The sequence below is a fragment of the Scyliorhinus torazame genome, chromosome 16 (genome assembly GCF_047496885.1).
Source record: "Scyliorhinus torazame isolate Kashiwa2021f chromosome 16, sScyTor2.1, whole genome shotgun sequence".
Classification (NCBI taxonomy): domain Eukaryota; kingdom Metazoa; phylum Chordata; class Chondrichthyes; order Carcharhiniformes; family Scyliorhinidae; genus Scyliorhinus; species Scyliorhinus torazame.
In genome coordinates this window covers 130,311,885-130,334,880 of record NC_092722.1, presented here as the reverse complement: position 1 = coordinate 130,334,880, position 22,996 = coordinate 130,311,885, and the positions used below count along the sequence as shown (strand labels likewise).

Below are 22,996 nucleotides of genomic sequence, written 5' to 3'. Positions count from 1 at the left end.
CAGTTCAGGGCATAAATATTCACCAATACTACCGGCATCCCCTCCAGTTTCCCACTAACCATGACATATCTCCCTCCCAGATCAGCCTCTATATTCCCCACCTCGAATGCCACCTGCTTATTGACCAAAATCGCCACCCCCTTCATTTTAAAGTCCAACCCTGAATGGAATACTTGCCCAACCCATCCCTTCCTCAACCTGATCTGGCCCCCCACTTTCAGGTGTGTCTCTTGCAGCATGGTCACATCCGCCTTCAGTCGCCTCAAATGTGCAAACACACGGGCTCTCTTGACAGGCACATTCAAACTCTGAAAGTTCCACATGACCAGCCTGGTCGGAAGCAACCCCCCCTCCCCGCCCCCCCTCCCCACCAGCCGATCAGCCATAGGTCCTCTTGGGCCAGCCTCCGGCTCGTGTCCCGCACCTCCCTTTGTCATAATATACATCAATGTATACAATGGAGTGCAGACAGGCAGTGATTGACGCACAGTAAGCAGACCAGTAAGCACACAGAACAGAGCAGCCAATCACCAGACAGGACACGACCACTATAAAGCCAGAGGGCACCAGTTTTCACGCTCGCTCTCAGGATCCAGCATCCAAGGCAGTCAGAGCTCGTGAGCTAGCCAGTGCCTACACTATGTGGTAGTTAGGTTAGTCTGGTCAGGCTAGTGTCAGGTCTCCAGTCAAGTCAGCATAGTGTCAATCCACAGTTGAACATGTATAATAGTTTGGATGTTGAACAAAATGGTGTTGCATTTTATCAAGTGTTGGAGGTCTGTCTCTCGCTACATTGCATCAAGTGCAGTTCACCTCGACCCAGCCTACCCAACACATCACCCTTGGCCCGCCCTCAGGCGGCCACTGCCATCAACCCTCCTCCTCCTCCATTTTAAAGGCCGCAACCCTGTCAGCAGTACTACAGTAGTCCAAACTTTGCCCCTTTCTTGTAGAGGGCCGCCTTGACCTTATTAAAACTTGCCCTATTCTTGGCCAGCTCTGCACTCAGGTCCTGGTACACACTAATATCATGCCTTCCCAGGCGCAGCGCCTCAAGGAACCGGTGCAGCCGCACCACCATCGCCCTCGGCAGCCCGTTCGCCCTGTGCGCTCAGTCCACCTCCAACGGCTGGTTAAACCAAGCAGCTTCTCGAGCATCTTCCCCATGTACGTGCCAGCATCGGCTCCTTCGTACCCCTTGGTGGTGTGACTCGGAGCCCCCGATGTCGGGGGTTTGGGTTAGCGACATGGCGGGCTTTCTCAGGCTGGAGAAAATTAAATTCGCCTTGAGGGGTTCGTTACAGGGGTTCGCTCGGAGGTGGAAGCCGTTCATCAACTCCTTCGAGAAAAATTAGACTGTCAGCAGGGGGAGGGGAGAATGGGGGGGAAAGGGGAGGCATGGAAGTGATGAATAAAGGTAGGAAACTAATGGCGGAAGGGCCGGGAAGGTTTGGCGGTGTGTTTCTATAAGCCATGTGGGTTGGGATTTGTGTTTGGGGGGAATGATGGTTATTTCGTTGTGTGTTCTGTTGGATGTTATTGTTGAAAAGTGTTAAAATTATAAATGCCTCAAGAAAATATTTTCTAAAAAAAAAATCATCTGCAACCTTTACGGTAAAATTTATCGGATGGTCACACAAATAATCGCGGGCCTAATGTGAAATATGCAACCAGATTATTTTGTGTTGTATTTATTCCTGAAAGCTGCACTTTGAATATTCTGTGAACAGATCAGTCGATAAGGATTTGCAAAAATGATATTTAAAATTGCAAAGCTGAACCTTTTGATGAAATTGAGCTTGTATAGTGCTGCATTGTCCGGGCAGACTGCGACGACACACTTCTGCACCATAGGAGCAAGGGATTCCACACAGAATGTAACCATTTATATTTACATTGTTTTATTTTAAATTGAAACTCCTTAAAACACAATATTGTGTGCATGTAAACAGCCATGGTTCCCCATCGGCACAGCTCAAGTTACACACTGCACACATAATACGCTTTCCAAGAGAAAAGAAGCCTAAATTTATTATGCTAGTCTCACGTGGAGCAGTGATCTTGGAAGTATTAATCGGGTTCAGTAACGGGATTGAAGATAAGGATTCACCACCTGATGCATTGATCAGGATTTAAAGTCCTGACGTCATTGCTCCGAGCAGTCTGGAAGTTTTCGCAATCATTAATCATTGCCTGCTGCCAACCTTGGAAGCAACTGGTCCGAACTGCCATGACAACTGGGATGCCTGGAGCCTTGCGCTAACCTTGTCTTGCAGCAGCCAAAGGGGCACTGCTGATTTCGCCCTTTCTTTCCCAACCTTCCGTGATGCAAATTTAAAAAGATAAACAGCAGCAAATATGGGAGACATCAGCAGAGAAGCTGTTGAGCAATATTTGGAGAACAATCCACAATTTGCCAAGGAGTATTTTGACAGGAGGCTCAGGCCAGAGACAATTGGCGCATTCTTCAGTGGCTCCAAGGCAGAGTTAAAGGATGGGATCTCATTCAAAGACCTGTGCAAGCTGGAGGAGTCTGACATTGTGTTTGAACTGGTCAAAGGGATGCAGGATGACTCTAATGTGGAGAAGCAGATGCACAATGTACTGCAGAAGATTGTCACCCTGGTCAATGCAGATAGAGGCAGCATGTTCACATTCAGGTCGAGGAATGGCACTGCAGAGCTGGCCACAAGACTTTTTAATGTGACCAGAGACTCCAGTTTCGAGAATAATCTTGTGCCTCCACAGGGTGAGATAGTTTTCCCATTGGATATGGGGGTAGTGGGATGGACAGCGCGTACAAAAAAGATGCAGAATGTTCCTAATGCTAAAAAGGTACAATGCTATTGAACTATTGGCATGCATTCTATAATATTTAGTAGCTACATTTTAATGCAATTCAAAGTGTTGTCTGATCATTATGATTTATACATGATAGCTTTCTTGAAACAATTAACGAAGAATTATTGTTGAGGAAGTTTGAACTTTCCTATATTTATATCCACACACTAATGCCACATAGTGTGTGATAGTGCACAATACAAATAAAAAAGCAATCTAATGCATCTCTTGTGGCATTGCTCGAGAATTTGTAGTTTGCTGTGTTGCTCATCCATCTGTGTCTCATCATGTTGGGTATTGTGTGCCTCCCACTCATGTTTTAATTAACTGTGTCCCTTTTTCCTTATTTAATTATTTCCTTGTGCTTTTTACTTTTGTGTCTGCCTTTTTGTGTGGTGTTTTCTTGCACTGATTTCTGTTTCTTCTTTCTTTGTGCTTTGTCTGTGTCTGTAGTCATTTGGCTTCTCAATCTCTTTTCTTTTGGTGGTTAGAGTTGATGTTGAGGGAAAGGATTTGGCTAGAGTTGCAGAGGGCTTGGGGGTAATGTTTAGGTGAGGGTTGGTGATTTGTCTAAGGTGTAGAGTGGGAGTGGAAAGCAATGTGAAAAAGTTTGTATATAACCACTTAATTTCACATCAGATTCCCAGTTCCCATTCTCTCAACATTTTTGTCTCATATGTCCATCTTAGGTTGGCAACATCTCACTGTCATCATACCCAATGACCTGACCATGTCTTCTGACCACATCCCTTCTTTGATCCCGTTGCTCTTAACCTCCTCTGCCTTCTTCACAATTCCCTCCTTTCCCCAATTTCTTTCCCCTTTCTCCATTTGCACACCTCCCATCTCCTGTCTTGCTCTCCACTTCTCTTTCATTCCTTTCTCCTTCCCAACTCTTGCATTTTTCAAATCTTCCTCCCTTCAACTCTTCCATGCTTCCTCTCTTCATCCCCATTGCCTCTTTGCATCATCCGTAAGCTTCCTGTCCCCTCAGGCAAGGCCCTACCTTGCCCTCCTATCATTCCCATTCACCCTTCCTATCCATATACCAATGTCACTTTGATCTATTGCAGAATTGTCTGCTCCCTAACGGCAATACCCCGCTCCCCAGATCTTCAGGTTGCTAATTTCTTAGCAATGAGTTGCAAAATTGGCTGTTTGTGGTTCTTAAAGGTGTTGACTTGTTGAACAGGAAGCGGGCAGAATTCTGCACCAGCAAGGATAGAGAGGTTGTGGCAGCAGTGAGAAAACGGGCGGGAGGACACTGTCAGTGCTCACATATTGTAACATTTCTGTAACATGATACTTCTCTGTCTGTTCTGTTGATTTACCCTGTAGTTGAAAATACAACAACTTGCATTAATACAGCACTGTTCATGCAATAGAACTACAAAGCACTTCAAAGGGGCATTATCAAACACAATTTGACACTGAGCCACATAAAGAGATAATAAGTCAGATAAGCAATAGCTTGGCCAAAGAAGTAGGTTTTAAGGAGCGTCTTATAGGAGGAGAGAGAGAGGTAGAGATAGCTGAAGCCATAGATGTCAATGGTGGTTCTCTGAAAATTGGGGATGCCAGGAGACCAGAATTAGAGCAATACAATGACCTAGGTGGGCTCTCATGCTGGAGGCGGTAATATACATCGGGAGGGGCAAAACAATGGAGGGATTTCAACATAATGTTCAGAATTTTAAATCTGAGGTATTGTTGGACTGGGAGCCAACAGAAGTCAGTGAGCAAGGTGGTGATGAGTGAATAGGACTTGATGCAAGTTAGGATCCGGACAGCGGAATTTATACAGCTGAGGTTCATGGAGAGTGGAAGGTGGATTACCAGTCATAGAAATAATAATATTCTGGACACTTTTTGTTTCATTTGATGTGCTGATAATATGCATCAGTGTACCGTTCTACTGTGATTTAATACTGATGTTATTGTTAATCCTAGGCTTCCTTCAGTAAATCAACAATTCAGATTTGAGCCTTCACTATTCTTGAAAATATGCACAGCACCAGAGCCTTTTGTGTTGTGATTCAGTCAATGTTTGTCCCATATTGTTAAAACCAAAATATCATTCGGGAGATTTTGTGAGGGGCAACAGAGTCCACAGTGAGTTGTGGAGAAAATCAAAACTTACTTTATTTAACACATTAACTAATATATACAGCTCCTACGGGGTCTCTCTAGTTGGTGTCTGACTGGCCGACTGTATCTATACGAAGACACATGAACCTTGTTAAGGGTCCCCGGCCCCCTTATCGGAGGAACTTGTATTCTGCAAGCTCTACAGGGTAGTGAATCATCCCTACAGGATATAACAAAACAAACATTTTTCAGTTCTATTGGAATGCATTTATCTAATGGAATTATACTGCTGTCTGCATTTCTTTTAGGTGGTACATTTTGGGTGCACATTTTGTCTGCAATAGTAGAATTTGACTCCAATTCTATGTCAAGCCCAGCTTAAAAAGTGCATTAGAGCTGCTGCACCTTAACAAAGTAGGGTATGTGTGTAGGTATATGCATGAGCAGCTGTGTATATGGGTAGTATATTTTTGTGGATAATATGTTTGCATTGGTAATATATGTACATAGGTGAATGCACAAATAGGTTGTGTACCTGCATGCGTAGTGTATGTACATAAATAGCATATGTTCAGGATTTTATGTATATGTACATAATCATGTAAGCATGTTTATTGTAGGTTTATTTTTAGTGTAAATGTGCAAGACTAGATAAATAATCAAACAGGATATAATTGGAGTATTTGTTATACGTATGGACCATGCAGGTCTTTTTAATTTTACATCAGGAACAATAGTTCCACCTTGTACATAATTCCCATAGTAATTTTAGCTTTCACCATGAGTCTAAATGGGCCATGCATTACACACCAAGCTCAATTCTGATTTCCACTGAAGTCAAATGAAAACACCATCAGAACATGGTATATAATTGCACTTATTGCTAAATCAAGACAATGATGAGTAATCCTTCTCGACTCATAAGGTTATGTGGGAAAGATCAAGAAGGATCAGAAAGTTATGCATTTCTCAGGACTTGCCTTGCCCTTGCAATTTATCATTTCTCACATGGTCAGAATATACAAAGTAACATCTCAGATTGGAATGAATGAAAATGAATGAAAATCGCTAATTGTCACAAGTAGAACATACTAGTACCTGAAGCATTCAATCACTGAATTTGGTGTTTACTAATGCAAGGGAATTACCTATTTTCCAATTATCTACCCTTCTGGCATCGAGCAGAATTTTTGCGGGAATCTGCCTTTCACAAACGTAGGGCTGGATTCTATGTCAGCGGGATTGTCCCGTTCGCCGGCAGCGCACTCACGCCCGCGGATATCCCGACCACGTGGAGATGCCTACAATGGGAAACCCCATTGGCTGGCAGGCGGGGTGGAGGACTCCTTTCCCCCCCCACAATCTTTCTTCTGTTAATTCTTTTGCGCCTGTCTTTATTCCTATGCTTCGTGGATTGTTATATCTTAGAAGAAAAGTGGTTATTTTAACACTTGGAAATGTTGCGAAACAAACAGTATTGAATAGTAATATACCATGTCCTGATTGTGTTTTCATTTGACTTCAGTAGAAAGCAAAATTGATCTTGGTGTATAATGCATGGCCCATTGACTATCATCCACTTTAGAATATTGATAAAAGTTAAAATTACGATGGGAAACTCTCAATTATCTGCAAATGACTACTTTGTATCAAGTTGAGCTTTAGTAGACAATAGAAGCTTTTCTTTAAGTTTAGCTGTTGAATGCCGTCACACTAATAACTGGCCAGTAAATTCCAAATCTGTTACTGTGGCCTTGAATATCTTTGGACTTTCGGCTACAGAGCTCTGTAATCATAGATACAATATCCTGTAACTCAGTAACACCAACTAAACTTTTGGACACTAAGGGGCAATTCTAGCATGGCCAATCCACCTCACCTGCACATCTTTGAACTGTGGGAGGAAACTGGAGCACTCGGAGGAAACCCTCGCAGACATGGGGAGAATGTACAAACTCCACACACTTACCCGAGGCCGGAATTGAACCCGGATCCCTGGAGCTGTGAGGTAGCAGTTCTAACCACTGTGCCACTGTGCTGCCCCGACTGGAAATGTGATGAATTTTTATTGATGCGTATAAAGAGGATCAAATAAAATTTTGGCATTGAAATCCTATTTGAGATGATCCAGATGTTTTTTTCAATCAACAGCAACTGTTTTAATGAAATTTCTATGTGTCACATCCAGGAAATTCTTTATGAGGAAAGGCTGAGGGACTTGAGGCTGTTTTCGTTAGAGAGAAGAAGGTTAAGAGGTGACTTAATTGAGGCATACAAGATGATCAGAGGATTGGATAGGGTGGACAGTGAGAGCCTTTTTCCTCAGATGGTGATGTCTAGCACGAGGGGACATAGCTTTAAATTGAGGGGAGATAGATATAAGACAGATGTCAGAGGTAGGTTCCTTACTCAAAGAGTAGTAAGGCCGTGGAATGCCCTGCCTGCAACAGTAGTGGACTCGCCAACACCAAGGGCATTCAAATGGTCATTGGATAGACATATGGACGATAAGGGAATAATGTAGATGGGCTTGAGAGTGGTTTCATAGGTCGGCGCAACATCGAGGGCCAAAGGGCCTGTACTGCGCTGTAATGTTTTATGTTCTATGTTCTAGGATGCAGGATGGTGCAGCTTTGTCAGATTCTCTGACCCATTCCTATTAGGAAAGCAGGTCGCTTCCGGGTTTTGATAGACTGACCTGTCCCATATTTAACTGGCAAGTGGATGACTGCTAGCTTTTAATAGAGATTTTGCAGTGTGCGGTTCAACAATTAATGTATCAGTTTAAAAAAAAACAAATTACTGTTATATTTAGTACATACCCAATTTTCCTCCTAAAATTTGAAAAAATAAAGGCTGTGTATTCAAACATCATGAATGGAGAGAACATCTCGGTTTTCATAAGTTCAGAAGATATGGGCAGAATTGGGCCATTCGGCCCATTGAGTCGGCACCACCATTCTATCATGGCTGATATGTTCCTCATCTTTTACCTCATCTGGGCAGCACGGTGGCACAGTGGTCCCAGGTTCGATCCCGGCCCTGGGTCACTGTCGGTGTGGAGTTTGCACATTCTCCCCTTGTTTGCGTGGGTTTTGCCTCCACAACCCAAGGATGTGCAGATTAGGTGGATTGGCCACGCTAAATTGCCTCTTAATTGGAAAAAAAAATGAATTGGGTACTCTAAATTTATTTTCAAAAAATCTTTTACGTAATCTTTTCCCAACATTTAGCATCAAAATTAAATTAAGTACATGTACATTGTGTACAGTTCTGGTCTCCACATTATAGGAGGGATATGATTACACTGAAGAAGGTGCAGAGGAGGTTTACCAGGATGCTGCCTGATTTGGAAGGTTTGAGCTATGAGAAAAGATTGGATAAGCTGGGGCTGTTTTCCTTGGATCAGCAAGATTGAGAGAGAACCTGATAGAGGTGTGTAAGATTATGAAGGGCATAGATAAGATGGATGGGAAGGCACCTTTTACATTAACAGAGGGGTCAACAACCAGGGGGCAGAAATTTAAGGTAAAAGGTTAAGAGGGACTGGGTTGGTGGGAGTCAGTAACTCACTGCCTGAAAGGATGGTGGAGTCAAAAAATCTCGTAACATTTAAGAACTGTTTAGATATTTAGATATTCCCTTGTTCTGACATAACAGGGCTATGGGCCAAGTGCTGGAAAATGGGATTAGCGTAGTCAGATCTTTGTTGACCGGCATGGACATGATAGTCCAAATGGCCTCATTCTGTGCTGTAAACATCTACAAATCCATTTATTTGGACATCAAATTATGAGGACACCACAATTGATAAAATGGCCAGAGACTGGACACAGATCCACAAGTGGAACCTGACCAGCCTGGCGGAGGAAGTAAGAAAAGACCTTCAACGGTGGGGCTCACTCCCACTCTCCCTGGCAGGAAGTGCAGACGATCAGGATGAACCTACTGCCAAGGTTCCTCTTCCTGTTTAGATCCATCCCAATCTTCATCCCCAAGGCCTTTTTCCAAAACGTAGACAGTCTAATCATGGCGTTTGTGTGTGTGTGTGTGTGGGGGGGGGGGGGGGGGGGGGGGGGGTAAGAACCCGAGAATTCCCAAACCGACACTGCAAAGAGGAAAAGTCAGAGGGGGCCTGGCTCTACCGAACCTCCACTGGGCAGCAATGGTAGAAAAAGTGAGGGGATGGGTACAAGAACCCGACACAGATTGGGTACAAATGGAGGAGGCATCCTGTAAAGGAACAACCCTCCGGGCCCTGGCCACAGCAGCACTCCCATCCTCCTCAACAAGGTACACAACGAGCCCAGTGGTAGCGGCCACACTGAGAACATGGACCCAGTTGAGCCAGCACTTCGGGATAACCAAAATGTTCCCCATGGCTCCCATCTGTGGCAATCACAGATTCCCCCCAGCCATGCTAGATACCACCTTCAAAAGGTGGAAGCGGGACGGGGCACACTGACGGTCGGGGACTTCTACGTAGAGCACAGACTGGCAACACTGGACGAACTGACAAGAAAGTGGAAACCAGCAAAAAGACAGGAATTGAGACATCTTCAAATAAAGCACTTCCTCCGCAAAGGGACAGTGTGGTACCCTGAGGTCCCAGAAAGCACACTACTAGAGGACCTGATAGGCACAAGCAGCGAGAAGGGGGCGCCATTTGAGAAAATATACGGACAGCTACTGGACAGAGAACACCAGTGGACGGGACCAGACAAAAATGGGAGGACGAACTGGGGACAGAGGTAGGATGGGGACTCTGGAGCGAAGCACTGAGCAGGGTGAACTCCACCTCCTCCTGCGCAAGGCTAAGCCTAATGCAGCTCAAAGTGGTGCACAGAGCGCACCTGACCAGAACCCGAATGAGCAGGTTCTTCCCGGAGGTGGAGGTCAAGTGTGAATAGTGCCAGAGAGGCCTGGCCAACCACACCCACATGTTCTGGGCTTGTTCCAAACTTGCTGAGTTCTGGACAGTCTTCTCCGAGGCAATGTCCAAGGTTGTGGGGGTGAGGGTGAAGCCATGCCCAATAGTTGCAATCTTCGGGGTATCGGAACAGCCAGAGCTACACATGGGGACGCCCTTGCCTTTGCTTCCCTCATCGCACGCCGGAGAATCCTGTTCGGTTGGCGATCGGCAGCACCACCCACAGCTGCAGACTGGCTCGCTGACCTCTCGGAATTTCTCCACCTGGAGAAGATTAAGTACGCCATCCGGGGGGGGGGGGGGGGGGGGGGGGGGGGGGGAGGGGGGGAACCAGAGGGCACCAAAATGTACATACAGTTAGTTAAATGAAGGACAAAACAAACCTCTCTGTAAAGTAAAGCAAATTAGCGTCGGCAAGAAAAATGTATGGCGGGATTCTCCCAACGGGAGTCTAAGTGCCGACACGCCGGAGTAAAAACCGGAGTGTTTTACTCGGGCGTCGGCACCCGTTCCCAGGCCCCTATTCTGGGGCCTCTGTGGGGCTGGCAGGGGCGGGGCACGATTTGCAGGGGCGGGGTCTCGGCGCGGCGTTGGCGACCCGGCGGTGCGTAAAGGATGCGGCGACTTGGGTCCCGCGCATGCGCAATTGGGCAGGCTCCAACTAGCGCATGCGCAGTGGCCGTCCTCCCCCAGGCCGCCCCGGTGGAGGAAAGGAGGCCCGCCGACAGAGAGGCCGGCCCGCCGATCGGTCGGCCACGATCGCGGGCCAGAACCCTTCAGGGCCCCCCGCGGTGAAGGAGCCCCCCTCTCCCGCCCCCCCACAGGCTGCCCCCCAAGCGTTCCCGCAGAGTTCCCGCCGGCAGCGACCAGGGGTGAACGGCGCTGGCTGGACTCTGTTGTGTCGGAGCGGCCGCTCGGCCCATACGGGCCGGAGAATCGGCGGCCCTGCCAATTCCAGTGGCCCGTGGCTGGCGCCGGGCCAAACGCGCTGGCGCAAATGGCACCGATTCTCCGCACCGCGGAGAATCGCGCGCCGGCATCGGGGCATCATGGCGCAGTTGCTTCGAATCTCCGACCCGACTCGGGGCTCAGAGAATCACCCCCGTAATGTATATCAGCAAAAACTGTTTATAAATATGAGAAAAGCCAATAAAACGATTTTCAAAAATAAAAATGGCCTATAGCTTGTGTTGGAGACAAACAGAAATGTGACTCTGTGGTTCTGTCCCAGGATGCCCATTTTTCTGAATTTGTCGATAAACAGACTGGCTACACGACTTTGAACATGCTCACTGCCCCAGTGCTGCAGGGGAAGGAGGTATTAGCAGTCTTGATGGCGATTAACAAAATTGGCGCACCAAACTTCACAAAAGAAGACCAAGAGGTAACTAAAGATAACTGTCTGAAATTTTTGTGAAGTTTAAAGAAAATCAAATCTATTGAGTGATAATCTATTTATTTATTTTATATTTCTAGATTTTTACAAAATATCTTAATTTTGGATCTTTATCCCTGAAATACTCTCATATCAATTACCTCTACAATGTGGAATTCCGACGGTCCCAGGTAATATTGGTGTTGGGTTCAAATAAATTATTTTAAGACTTGACTCTTTCTCTACACCCAGTGGTGGGGTTATTGGTCCAGGTCAGAGTAGACCAAAACACTGCTCTTGCAGATGGTAATGTAAACTGGGGCTGGTTTAGCACAGTGGGCTAAATAGCTGGCTTTTAAAGCAGACCAAGGCAGGTCAGCAGCGCGGGTTCAATTCCCGTACCGGCCTCCCCGAACAGGTGCCGGAATGTGGCGACTAGGGGCTTTTCACAGTAACTTCATTTGAAGCCTACTTGTGACAATAAGTGATTTTCATTTCATTTTCATTTTAAACTGATTATGTAATCATTCTCAGGGATCAACTGTTCTCCATTAATATTGGTCAAGATTCAGGGGAGACCATGAGATACAGGAATTTCTAGGTGGGTTGGAGTACCCGAGGCTAGGGGAGGGGGACAGGGCTATATTAGAAGGAGCAATAGTGGAGCAGGAGGTAAAGGATGCGATTGGGCGGATGCAGTCGGGGAAGGTGGCAGGGCCAGATGGATTTCTGGTGGAATATTATAAAAAATGCAAGGATAGGTTGGCACCCCTGATGGTGGGGATGTTTGAGGAGGCGATAGGGAAGGGGGTGTTGCCGCAAACCTTAGGGCAGGCATCGATTTCCCTGTTGCTAAAAAAAGATAAGGATCCGACGGAGTGTGGGTCGTATCGGCCCATATCACTTCTGAATGTGGACGCAAAAGTGTTGGCGAAGGTACTAGCGGGTAAGCTGGAGGAGTGCCTCCCGAAGGTAATAGGGGAGGATCAGACGGGGTTCGTGAAAGGGAGGCAGCTGTTTTCGAACATTAGGAGGGTTTTGAACGTTGTTATGGCACCGGCGGAAGGGAAGAAAACAGAGGTGGTTGTGGCATTTGACGCCGAGAAGGCGTTTGATCGGGTAGAATGGGGGTACCTGATGGCAGTGCTGGAGTGGTTTGGGATTGGACCAAGGTTTGTGAACTGGGTAAAGCTATTATATAAGGAGCCGAAGGCGAGTGTCCGCACAAATAATATCAGTTCGAGATACTTTTCTCTCCACCATGGGACTAGGCAGGGATGTCCCATGTCCCCCCTGCTGTTTGCACTCGCGATTGAGCCGTTGGCCATCGCATTGAGAAGTTCGGGAGCATGGAAAGGAATAGTGTGGGGGGAGATAGAGCATAGGGTGTCCTTATATGCCGACGACTTGCTGCTGTATGTGTCGGAACCGAGTGCTTCGATAAGAGGAATATTGGAGCTACTGTGGGTATTTGGGTCTTTCTCAGGGTACAAGTTGAACCTGGACAAGAGTGAGTACATTGTGGTGTCTCAGCCGGGGGTGGGGTTCCATTCCGTAGAGCAGGGACTCATTTTAGGTATCTGGGAGTGCAGGTTGCCCGGGAGTGGGGGAGGAAGCAGGTACAACATCACTAGTTTGGTGGGGAGCGAGAAAGCCTATCTGGCAAGGTGGGACGGTCTTCCTCTGTCACTGGCAGGTCGGGTACAGGCGATTAAAATGAATGTGTTGCCGCGATTCCTGTTTATTTTTCAATGCCTACCGATTTTCCTGCCAAAGTCTTTTTTCAGGGAGATTGAGGGAAGGATTATCTCATTCATATGGGGAGGGAAGGTGGCCAGAGTGAGAAAGGTGCTGCTACAGAGGGGAAGGCAGGGCAGGGGGTTTAGGTCTCCCGAACCTGTTGTACTACTACTGGGCGGCGAATGTGGAGAAAGTGCAGAGCTGGGTCAGAGGGGTGGATTCTCAGTGGGTCAGAATGGAGGAGAGTTTGTGCAGGGGGTCGGGGCTGAAGGCAATAGCAACAGCGCAGCTCCCGATAGCTCCGGGGAAATATTCAGGGAATCCGGTAATAATAGCTTCATTGAAAATCTGGAGGCAGTTTCGCCAACACTTCAGGTTGGGTTTAAGGTCAAGGGAAATGCCGATTCGGGGGAACCACAGATTTGAGCCAGGGTGGTGGGATGGAAGTTTTCGGAAATGGGACGAGAAGGGGATTAAGACGCTAAAAGATTTGTTTCTTCGGGGTCGGTTTGCAGGATTGAGGGAGCTGGAAGCAAAGTATGGGCTAGAGCAGGGAGAAGTGTTTAGGTGCATGCAGGTTTGGGATTTTGCCAGGAAGGAGATACAGAGCTTCCCAGAGTAACCGGCCTCCACATTGCTGGAGGAGGTGTTGACAACAAGGGAACTGGAGAAGGGGGCAGTGTCAGCGGTGTACGGAGTTATTTTGGAAGAGGATAAGGCACCACTGGAAGGGATCAAAGCAAAGTGTGAGGAAGAGCTGCGAATCACGTTCATATGTTTTGGTCCTGTCCAAAGCTAGGGGAGTACTGGAAGGAGGTGTTTAGGGTAATTTCCAAGGTGGTGCGTGTGAAACTGGACCCGGGTCCCCAGGAGGCCATATTCGGGGTGTCGGACCAGACAAGGTTGGAAACGGGTGCTGCTGGGATGGAGAGCAGCTTCTCCACCCAGTGCCCTGGCGTGGCGGGGGGACCTGTTGGAATACTTGACCCATGAGAAGGTTAAGTTCGAACTGAGGGGAAGCTCGGAGGGGTTCTACAAGTCATGGGCACTATTTATTATGCACTTTCAAGAACTGGATAACATCGAACATTAGTTGGGGGGGTGGGGGGGGGGTGGGGTGCTGTGTAGATTAAGGGTGACTGTGGGTAATCCATGATTCCTTTTTGTCATTTGTTTATGGAAACATGTGGGCTGATGTTTGGGGGTTGGTGGGCGGATGGGATCGTTGTTATTATGGGGATTGACATATCTTGCTGATTATTGTTTATTGTTGATGGGTGTAAATGCGGGAGAAAATGTGAAAAAGGAAGAGAATAAAAATATTTAAAAAAAAAAAAAATATTGGTCAAGAATTACATGAGGGTTCCTCACTTGAGTTTCAATACAAGTTTACAAAACTGTCCCCTATCAAATCACTGAACATACTAATAAGCATGATCACTTTCAATGTTCAGTGGCCTCTTTGCTCATTTGTTCCCTGTGGTGAGCAGCCTAAACAATGGTCCTTAAAGGCACTGCTGGTGTCCGCTTTGAAAAAAATTCCCCAAATCCTTTTATCTTTTGTTTGTGTGGGGCCAGGAGGAGTACAGGCATAAACCATTTGCTTGCTACGTGTTGTAGAACATGCTCTATTTTGTTTTTTTTGTCAAAAGTAAAACTCTTCACAAACAAGTCTGCTCCCGCCACAACTGGAACTGGAGTTGTTTGGTGCTATGCAGTGTGAGCCTTACCCTTATTACTGTGCAGGGAGCAACCAACTCGGAATCAGACATGAAAGATCCTCTATCCCAGATCAGCTGCATAAATTCCACCTTTCACTGACAGACAAGTGTTGGAGTGTTATAGTCAGACATGAACATCATTCCACATTTACTGACTCAGCGCTTGGATCTAGCTTTCTGGACATCAGACAAAAGCAACATTTACACTGCGATGATAAAATTATAGTACAAACCTAGAATATGAGTCCGACCTGACTCGGGAACAAAGGAAGAGTTAGGCTGAGTGCTCGTTCCATTTCATGTTAATGTTACTGTAGTGTAAACACAGGTGGCACGGTGGCGCAGTGGTTAGCTCTGCTGCCTCACGGCGCCGAGGGCCCGGGTTCAATCCCGGCCCTTGGTCACTGTCCATGTGGAGTTTGCACATTCTCTCCATGTCTGCATGGGTCTCATCCCCACAACCTTAAAAAGATGTGCAGGGTAGGTGAATTGGCCACGCTAAATTGCCCCTTAATTGGAAAAAATTAATTGGGTACTCTAAATTTAAAAAACATTGTCGTGTGAACACAGCCTTGGAAACGATAAAACTATCACTGGCCTCAAAGTCCCTCAGATCCAGTGCCACATCTGCTTAATCCAATGGTTAGACACCTCCACAAATGTATGTAGATGTCAGCACAACTAGCCTTAATAGCAAGAATAGGAAGCAATCCTATGGTGCAATTTTTATTTCGGTGAAGCTTGTTAGATAGACAGGAAAATCTTCTGTATTTGCAAGTGTCAAATATGGGGCAGCACGGTAGCATTGTGGATAGCACAATTGCTTCACAGTTCCAGGGTCCCAGGTTCGATTCTGGCTTGGGTCACTGTCGGTGTGGAGTCTGCACATCCTCCCCGTGTGTGCGTGGGTTTCCTCCGGGTGCTCCGGTTTCCTCCCACAGTCCAAAGATGTGCAGGTTAGGTGGATTGGCCATGATAAATTGCCCTTAGTGTCCAAAATTGCCCTTAGTGTTGGGTGGGGTTACTGGGTTATGGGGATAGGGTGGAGGTGTTGACCTTGAGTAGGGTGCTCTTTCCAAGAGCCGGTGCAGACTCGATGGGCCGAATGGCCTCCCTCTGCACTGTAAATTCTATGAAAAAAATCTAGCAACTAAGAAATCAGCACAGAATTATATTTAATATGGAGTGCAGACTGCAGGGATACACCCCTTTTAAGTAAGCCTAGAGTTTAATGCAGCTTTGCAAAGCCAGTTTTAGGGACCATTATTTGTATGAAGGGACTGCTAAAATTCAAGTTCAGCATAGAGCACAGGTAAGATGTTCAACTAAGACCACGTTATCCAAGGGTGCCATCTTGCAAGGTTGTTTGGCATTGAGTGACAGGAGTGCCAAATTCTCAATGTTGGGTTTATTCCTCAAACAGGTCGGTCAGTCATTCACAGTGCTTCACCCCCCTGCAGAATTCCCAGTTTGGGCATCAGGTTACCATATCTGCCAAAGTGGGTGGATGTGGTTAGATCGTATGTTGGCAGCTATGTCATCTACTCATCCATCCCAAGGAAATTAGTCACCATTCTTTACACAATTAATAAGCCCGAGCGGGATTAGTGGGTACCAAGAGCTCCTTGTAAGTGACATGGTGGACAGCACAGCTCAGCAAAAAATGTATGACTGTTTGTCACCATTCACCTCTCCACAGCATAAATACACACCATTGTGTGTGTGTGTGTGTATGGGGGACGACGACTGTCTGCTCCCTCCCAAACGGCGTACTCTAGGAGTACGCCGCACACCGAATGGACGGCCTCAGGACATTACCCGAGGCCCGCCCCCCCCACCCAATTCTCCACCCCTGATGGGCCGAGTTCCTGATGCGTGGGTCTCTCATGATATTTCTTTGTCGGGAACTCGGCATGCCGGCTGCGGACTGAGTCCAGCATCGCCACAGTCGCGGGGGGGGGGGGGGGGGGGGGGGGGGGGGGGGAGAGAGGGGGGGAGGCGATCCACAGGCGGGGGGGGGCTTTGGCAGGGGGCACTGGTGGATGGTCGTCCGAGGGGGTCCGAGCCTGGCCAAGGGGGGCTTATTTGGCAGGCTCGGACCCCCTGGCATGCTTGCGCAGCCATGCACCTGCCAATTCTCTGGCCGTATCGGCAGCTAGAGCTGGGTGCTCTACGCTGTGTGCCTGCTAGCCCCCCACCAGACGGGGGATCGGTGGCCATTTTGCTCCATTTTTCCGGTCGTCAAAGGCCACCATTCCCATGCCGGCGTCAGCACTTAGTCTCAGAATCAGAGAATCCAGCCCAATGTCTTTACCTCAAATCTCAGAGTTTCCTCATCGGCTGTTGACAAGTCTACCTTGGAAAGAATCACACAGGACAGCTCGAGATACTGGTCACTTTGATAATCCAAATATCCAAGAGTCACATTGCATTAGGTTTAAACATCTGCTTAATTCAGGTCATTCAGAGGCTTCGGAAAGAGACTTGCTTGTCGTGACGTTAACTCAACCTGCAGATGTTCAGTGACAGGTCAGTGTAGAATGAAACCCTTTCTCTAAATGAATGTTTTCACCTTTCCACTCGACATCATGGTTTCTTATTTTTAAATAGCCTGAAGGAAGTTTTGCTCTTGATCTAATGAAGTTATGAACTATACAGGAAAACTATTCAAACGCCTAGCTTATTGTGGTGATTGTCCCTTTAATGGCAACACAGTAGAAAAGGGTCAATCGCCACACTTATACACATTTTAACTTAGCCTGCATTTAGACTTTACCATTGAAGAAAGATGGGAAGGGCCTGCATCTTAGGGCAGTCTCAAAGAAATGCATCCAGGCTAGAGTTTGCATCCACAGTAGCATCCAGCTGTCATTATGAATGAATATTTGGGATGGATGCTTCTTATACCTTCAACTGAATAGATTCAAGATCACCTCTTGCACCATGCAAAATGTTAATACCTCACTTGTTGCACCAAATACCAAATGCAACAAGCTAGCCCATTGTTCATCATAAAATTGGAGATATGACAGAATACAGGATATCTCCAGAATAATCATGTAGATTACATTTTTGATACATATCATCATGAATAGGCTACATCCAGAAATGGAGAAATATCAGGTGATTGTGAGTTCCCTGTCTAGGCTCATCGGATTAGACTCTTTCTATCACAGCATACTCTCTGAGTGATGTAAAGGCTGACTACTTAGATACATGGAGAATATGGTAAAAAAATAAACCATCCTAAAACTCACCAAATTTCATGGAGAATATACAACCAGACCAGAATCGTTCACTAGTGTTGCTAACTTTGGTTGGCTCTTAATTTGTTGCCCGTTGGGTCTTTACTGAATTTGCTCTGTTTCTATAACCTTTGCTCTAGAGTCGCCAGGTATCTTTATGATACCGCCACGAGGTTCAAGTTCAAGTACTGATCAATAACTCAACACACCAATTAGTAAGATTCAAATCAAAACACATTTATTATACACAGTAAATCACTACTCATGCATAAACTCTACTTTCTAGACTATTCTCTATCACTAAAAGGCCTATACGTAGCTTCGGAACTGGCCCACCAGGTCAGGGGAACAAATGGCCTTTTGTTTGATCTGAGTCTGCAGGATTCAAAAGCTGCTATGGACTGGTAGTAGGAGTGCCTATCTCGTAGCGTGCGTTGACTGGAGACTTACTTGGTTGATGCGGCAGCTTAGGCAGGTCACTGTCAAGGGTTGGTTCGAGTTGCTGAGTGACCCTGCCAAGAAGGACGATTTGAACCTGGGGACTCTACTTTATAGTCCCCAGGGGCTTCCCACCGTTCGGGGTGGACCCCGTATCTGGTTCCAAGTGATTGGACTACGTTCCGATCACTTGGATCGATTTCTCCAATACTGGAGTTGTTCCCTGATCGCTGGGCGGTCCCTAAGTGTCCGTTGGCCTTCCTTTGTCTTGTCTCCTGCTGGCGCCGAGGAGTCTGGCTTGGCCTGATTCACCTTAAATGTTTCAATTGTTCCCGGGGATCGCTCATTCGTATGCAGATGGCTGCGAGTTTCAGTGCTGTCTGGGCTTTTGCAAGTTCTAATACACAGGATTTCTGCACTTGCTAGTTTTTGCCTGTGTTGGCTGAATTTCCCTGTAGTCTTTGCGGTTCTCCATTTTAAATCGGGAAGTGGCCAACCCAGGTGGCTACACTAGAAGATAAGATTGTTCCTTTTATATTGGACCAATTGACATTTACAAAACTAAGTTTGATAGACTTTTGTTGGGTAAGGTTTAAAGGTTATGGATCAAAGGCAGATAAATGGAGTTGAAGTGCAGATAAGCCGCCAACCAATTGAATGACAGAAGAGCGTTGTGGGTCTGAATGGTCCACTCCTGTCCCCATGTTTCCACATCTTGCTTCCTTCAATATCCATATGATTATACTTTATTCCCAGAAGACAATCTCAATGTAAAGAGTTGTCCAGGTTTGTATACTGATACATCAGTCTGTTTATATGGCTTGAACCCATCCTTGCATCACTGTGAGGGCACGTACCCACTGCAGCTCACCACCACCTTCTCAACCATCAATATGGGATGGGCAACAAATGCTGGTCTTGCCCATGAAAGAATTCAAAGAACATTAAAACATGCACTTTTCCCTGGTTTCTGTAAATTTATCTTTGCTTACAGATCCTGTTGTGGTCTGCCAACAAGGTATTTGAAGAGCTTACAGACATCGAACGGCAGTTTCACAAAGCTCTGTACACAGTTCGAACTTATTTGAACGTCGAAAGATATTCAATTGCTCTCCTGGACATGACCAAGCAGAAGGTAGATAAACCTGTCAGTTACAATGCCGCTTCTCTCTTTCAATTTGTTTTGAAAACTGTCATCCACAATTAAAATGTTTGATTACATGAATAAAATCTAACGGAATGCTACCACAGGAGTTCTTTGACGAATGGCCAATCCAGATGGGTGAAATCCCTGCTTACAAAGGCCCAAAGACCCCAGACGACAGAGTAAGTCTATAAACAAATTTCAACATCAGTTCACATTCAATCTCTAAAACACATTGTGTGCATTTTTTTTTAACCACTAACAAACAATTATCTTTCAAACTGAGCAGGAAATCAACTTTTATAAGATCATTGACTATTTGTTGGTTGGGAAAGAGGAAATCAAAGTAATCCCGTAAGTACTCCCAGCTTTTTACAATCTGGTAAAGCATATTTTATTATGCAGGACGTCAACAAATCATAACTTTAATTCATTTTGTACTTGAAGGTCACCTCCTGCGGATCATTGGTCCCTTGTGAGTGGGCTCCCAACCTATGTGGCAGAAAATGGCTTTGTAAGTCGATTTTTAATGGCAATAATTAACTTGGTTGATATTAATTGTTTTCCTTTTCTATTACTACTCCATGGGTTAATACTAAGCATAGTAGTCATTGGTATTCACAATCAATATTCAGCTCATAATGTGAAAGAGGTTTCCAGTGTTCGTTAAGATAACTTTAATCAGTGTAGTATGATAAAAAAAGCTAAGGCTTGAATGTTTGCAAAGTCGAAAGGCTTTCCCCATAGTAACAGTGGTGCCAGAGCCCCAATTCCAAAAGTCCCTCCTTTGAACTTGGCATCCACCATTTCTTCCAGGGGTTGGAGGGGGGGGGGGGGGGGGGGATGGTGGTAGTGCTGCAGTTTGGGTTTTTGTTTGCATATCAATGGGATTCATGGTTTGCAGCTGCCTTCAAACTGATGCATTTTCTGTTACTGGGATGTCCAAAACACAACTCATGGACCTTAGAGGAAAACGTCTAAAGCTACCAGAGTTACTTTGAGAGGTAAGGTACCCTTTTGGAGATGAAGGTACCCTTTTGGGGAGATAAGGTGCTTTTTGACATTATTAAGATAAGACATGAATGTGCATAACAAGTGGATAAGCTCAGTGGAACAGTTAAGTTGTCAAGTCATTTAATCCCCATGTCCTTTAAATATTTTGAGGAAAAACTTTCTGTGACTCTGTTTGAAGTTTCACTAGTTGTCTGTTGACAAAATCCTGACATCAATCATTATAGGATTTGGGCTGCATGATTGCTCTACAACCTATCACTAGCACAGTGGGGGGTCCTGTAAGTTCACAGTTTGATTGACAGCTCCAATTGCTTATAGAAAGATTAACTGTCAGTGAGTCAGTAAGTACATTTCCCATAAGTTTGAAAAAGGTTTTCTCATTCATTATTTCTATTTCGCTTTTGCTAGGGCTTTGCCCTATAACATTACCATTCCACAGCAGAGACTAATGAGGACAATCATAACCTCATCGGCCCCAACTGAATGGATTTGGTTCAAAGCCGGTTTTCGTCCTGTGCAATTTTACTTTTGATTGACGTTAATGGAGAACAAGATCAGGTGGGGTCTAAAACTGTTGTTTGACATGATCTAAGTAGGTTAAAATTACTCTTTATTTCCAGCCAATCCTATCTTGGGTACGGAAATATGCCACTTCTTTTTCTAAATCAAAAGTTTTGAAATGTTATTCATTGTCAATTTTCCACTCTCTTTGCTTTTCCTATTGGTTGCTGAGTTATAGTTCTAAGAGCACCAGCCAACCCCTGATGGGGCGGACTGGCAGCATAGTGGTAAGCACAGTTCCTTCACAGCTTTCGGGTCCCATGTTTGATTCCCAACTTGGGTCACTGTCTGTGCAGAGTCTGCACGTTCTCCCCATGTCTGCGTAGGTTTCCTCCAAGTGCTCTGGCTTCCTCCCACAGTCCAAAGATCTGCAGGTTAGGTGGATTGGCCATGCTAAATTGCCCTTAGTGTCCAAAAAGGTTAGGTGGGGTTACTGGGTTATGGGGATAGAGTGGAGATGTGGCTTGGATGGGATGCTCTTTCCAAGGGCCAGTGCAGACTCGATGGGCCGAATGGTCTCCTTCTGCACTCTAAATTCTATTCCATGAAATCCAAGTAACACTTTTCATGTTTGTATCTGCTTAATGAATGTCCATAGCCTATTCTACAAAGCACATGCCCATAGCAGGAATTATTGGATACGAATTAAGATTAGGAATCCATGCTGATTTTTGCACTTGTTAGCCTATTGCCACAGATTTAAAAATAAATTGGTGCCTTTGAACTATGAACTTGAGTCTCTGCTTTTAAAAAAAAAATCTTTTTACACTCCACATTTTCAACATCTTCATCAAATAAACAACAAAAGAAAAAGAACAACAAACACGATAACAATCCCCCAGAAACAACAACCCCCTCAATATTAAATCCAGTACATCCATTTGTGCATTCCAGGTAAAACGTAACAATAAAACGGTAAACCCAGCACCCCGCACCCTCCCTCCTTCCCCCTAATGGTCAATAGCAACCAGTGGCTTTCTGGCTTCACAGGCTCAAATGTTACATTTAAGTGGATCCCCAGGCAGTACATTAGGAGTGGAAGCAGCCTGCTGCGACTCCCACACTGTGACCTGGATCCATCTTCTGGGGCGATGGGGCCTGGGTGGGCCCGGCTGCTGCTCAGGTGTCCCTGGTGGCCGAGATGCTGCGGTGTTCTGGCACCTCCCGTGCGGGAGTCACCGGCACGGGCCCCGACACCTCCTCCTCCCTCGGGTTGCCTGGTGGCTCCCGGGCTACTCTATGCGACAGGGGTGCAAGCGGTGCTGACAATGGAGGCGCTCCCGCCACCTGGCGCTGCCAGTCTTGGAGGCCCGCTGTCATCTCGACCAGGGTTTGCATGCTTGTGGACATGGAGCACAGAGAGTGGACCACCTCCGTCTGGGACTGCGCCACATCACGCTGTGACTGTGCCACCACATTTTGGATGTATGCCACATTGGCCAGAGCAAGGGCAATGCCGCCAATGCTCTCAGTCATGGCCCACTGTGACTGGGCCATGCTCAGGAGCGCCACTGCGATGTCCAGGTGGCTGGGCACATGGCTGCCTATGAGAGGGCAGCCTTTTTCTGGGCATCATCCTCCACCTGAACAGATTGCCCCAGGCCTTGGACGTGTTGACCCATGTCCGAAACCTTTGCCCCCAAGCTCTCCACGGCAGATGCCACATGTGCAGTGTTGGCCTGCATGGTATGCATGGTCGGTACCACCTCCTGCTGTTGCACATGGTTGGACTCCTTCCTCCAAACGGTTGGACTCCTCCAGCTGGATCCTTGCCGGCATCCCCTCATGTAGTTCCTTGGACTGTGACTGCATCTCCACAATCAATGGGACCGTCCGTTCCAGAAGCTCGGAACTCGTATGGGTGACAGATAGTCCTTGGGCTCGGCCTGCCCTCCGATC

General features: G+C 46.4%; 1 protein-coding gene across 1 annotated transcript in view; it reads left to right on the top strand.

Annotated features, from left to right (window-relative positions):
- Window positions 1-2,358: 2,358 nt before the first annotated feature.
- pde6c (phosphodiesterase 6C, cGMP-specific, cone, alpha prime) overlaps window positions 2,359-22,996 on the top strand; it is a 76,458-nt gene continuing 55,820 nt past the window's right edge. The window contains exons 1-7 of the mRNA XM_072477694.1: window positions 2,359-2,835; window positions 11,091-11,243; window positions 11,336-11,425; window positions 19,373-19,513; window positions 19,630-19,704; window positions 19,812-19,876; window positions 19,970-20,036. Of these exons, the coding sequence (XP_072333795.1) occupies window positions 2,359-2,835; window positions 11,091-11,243; window positions 11,336-11,425; window positions 19,373-19,513; window positions 19,630-19,704; window positions 19,812-19,876; window positions 19,970-20,036 (1,068 nt within the window). The remainder of the gene's footprint in view (window positions 2,836-11,090; window positions 11,244-11,335; window positions 11,426-19,372; window positions 19,514-19,629; window positions 19,705-19,811; window positions 19,877-19,969; window positions 20,037-22,996) is intronic.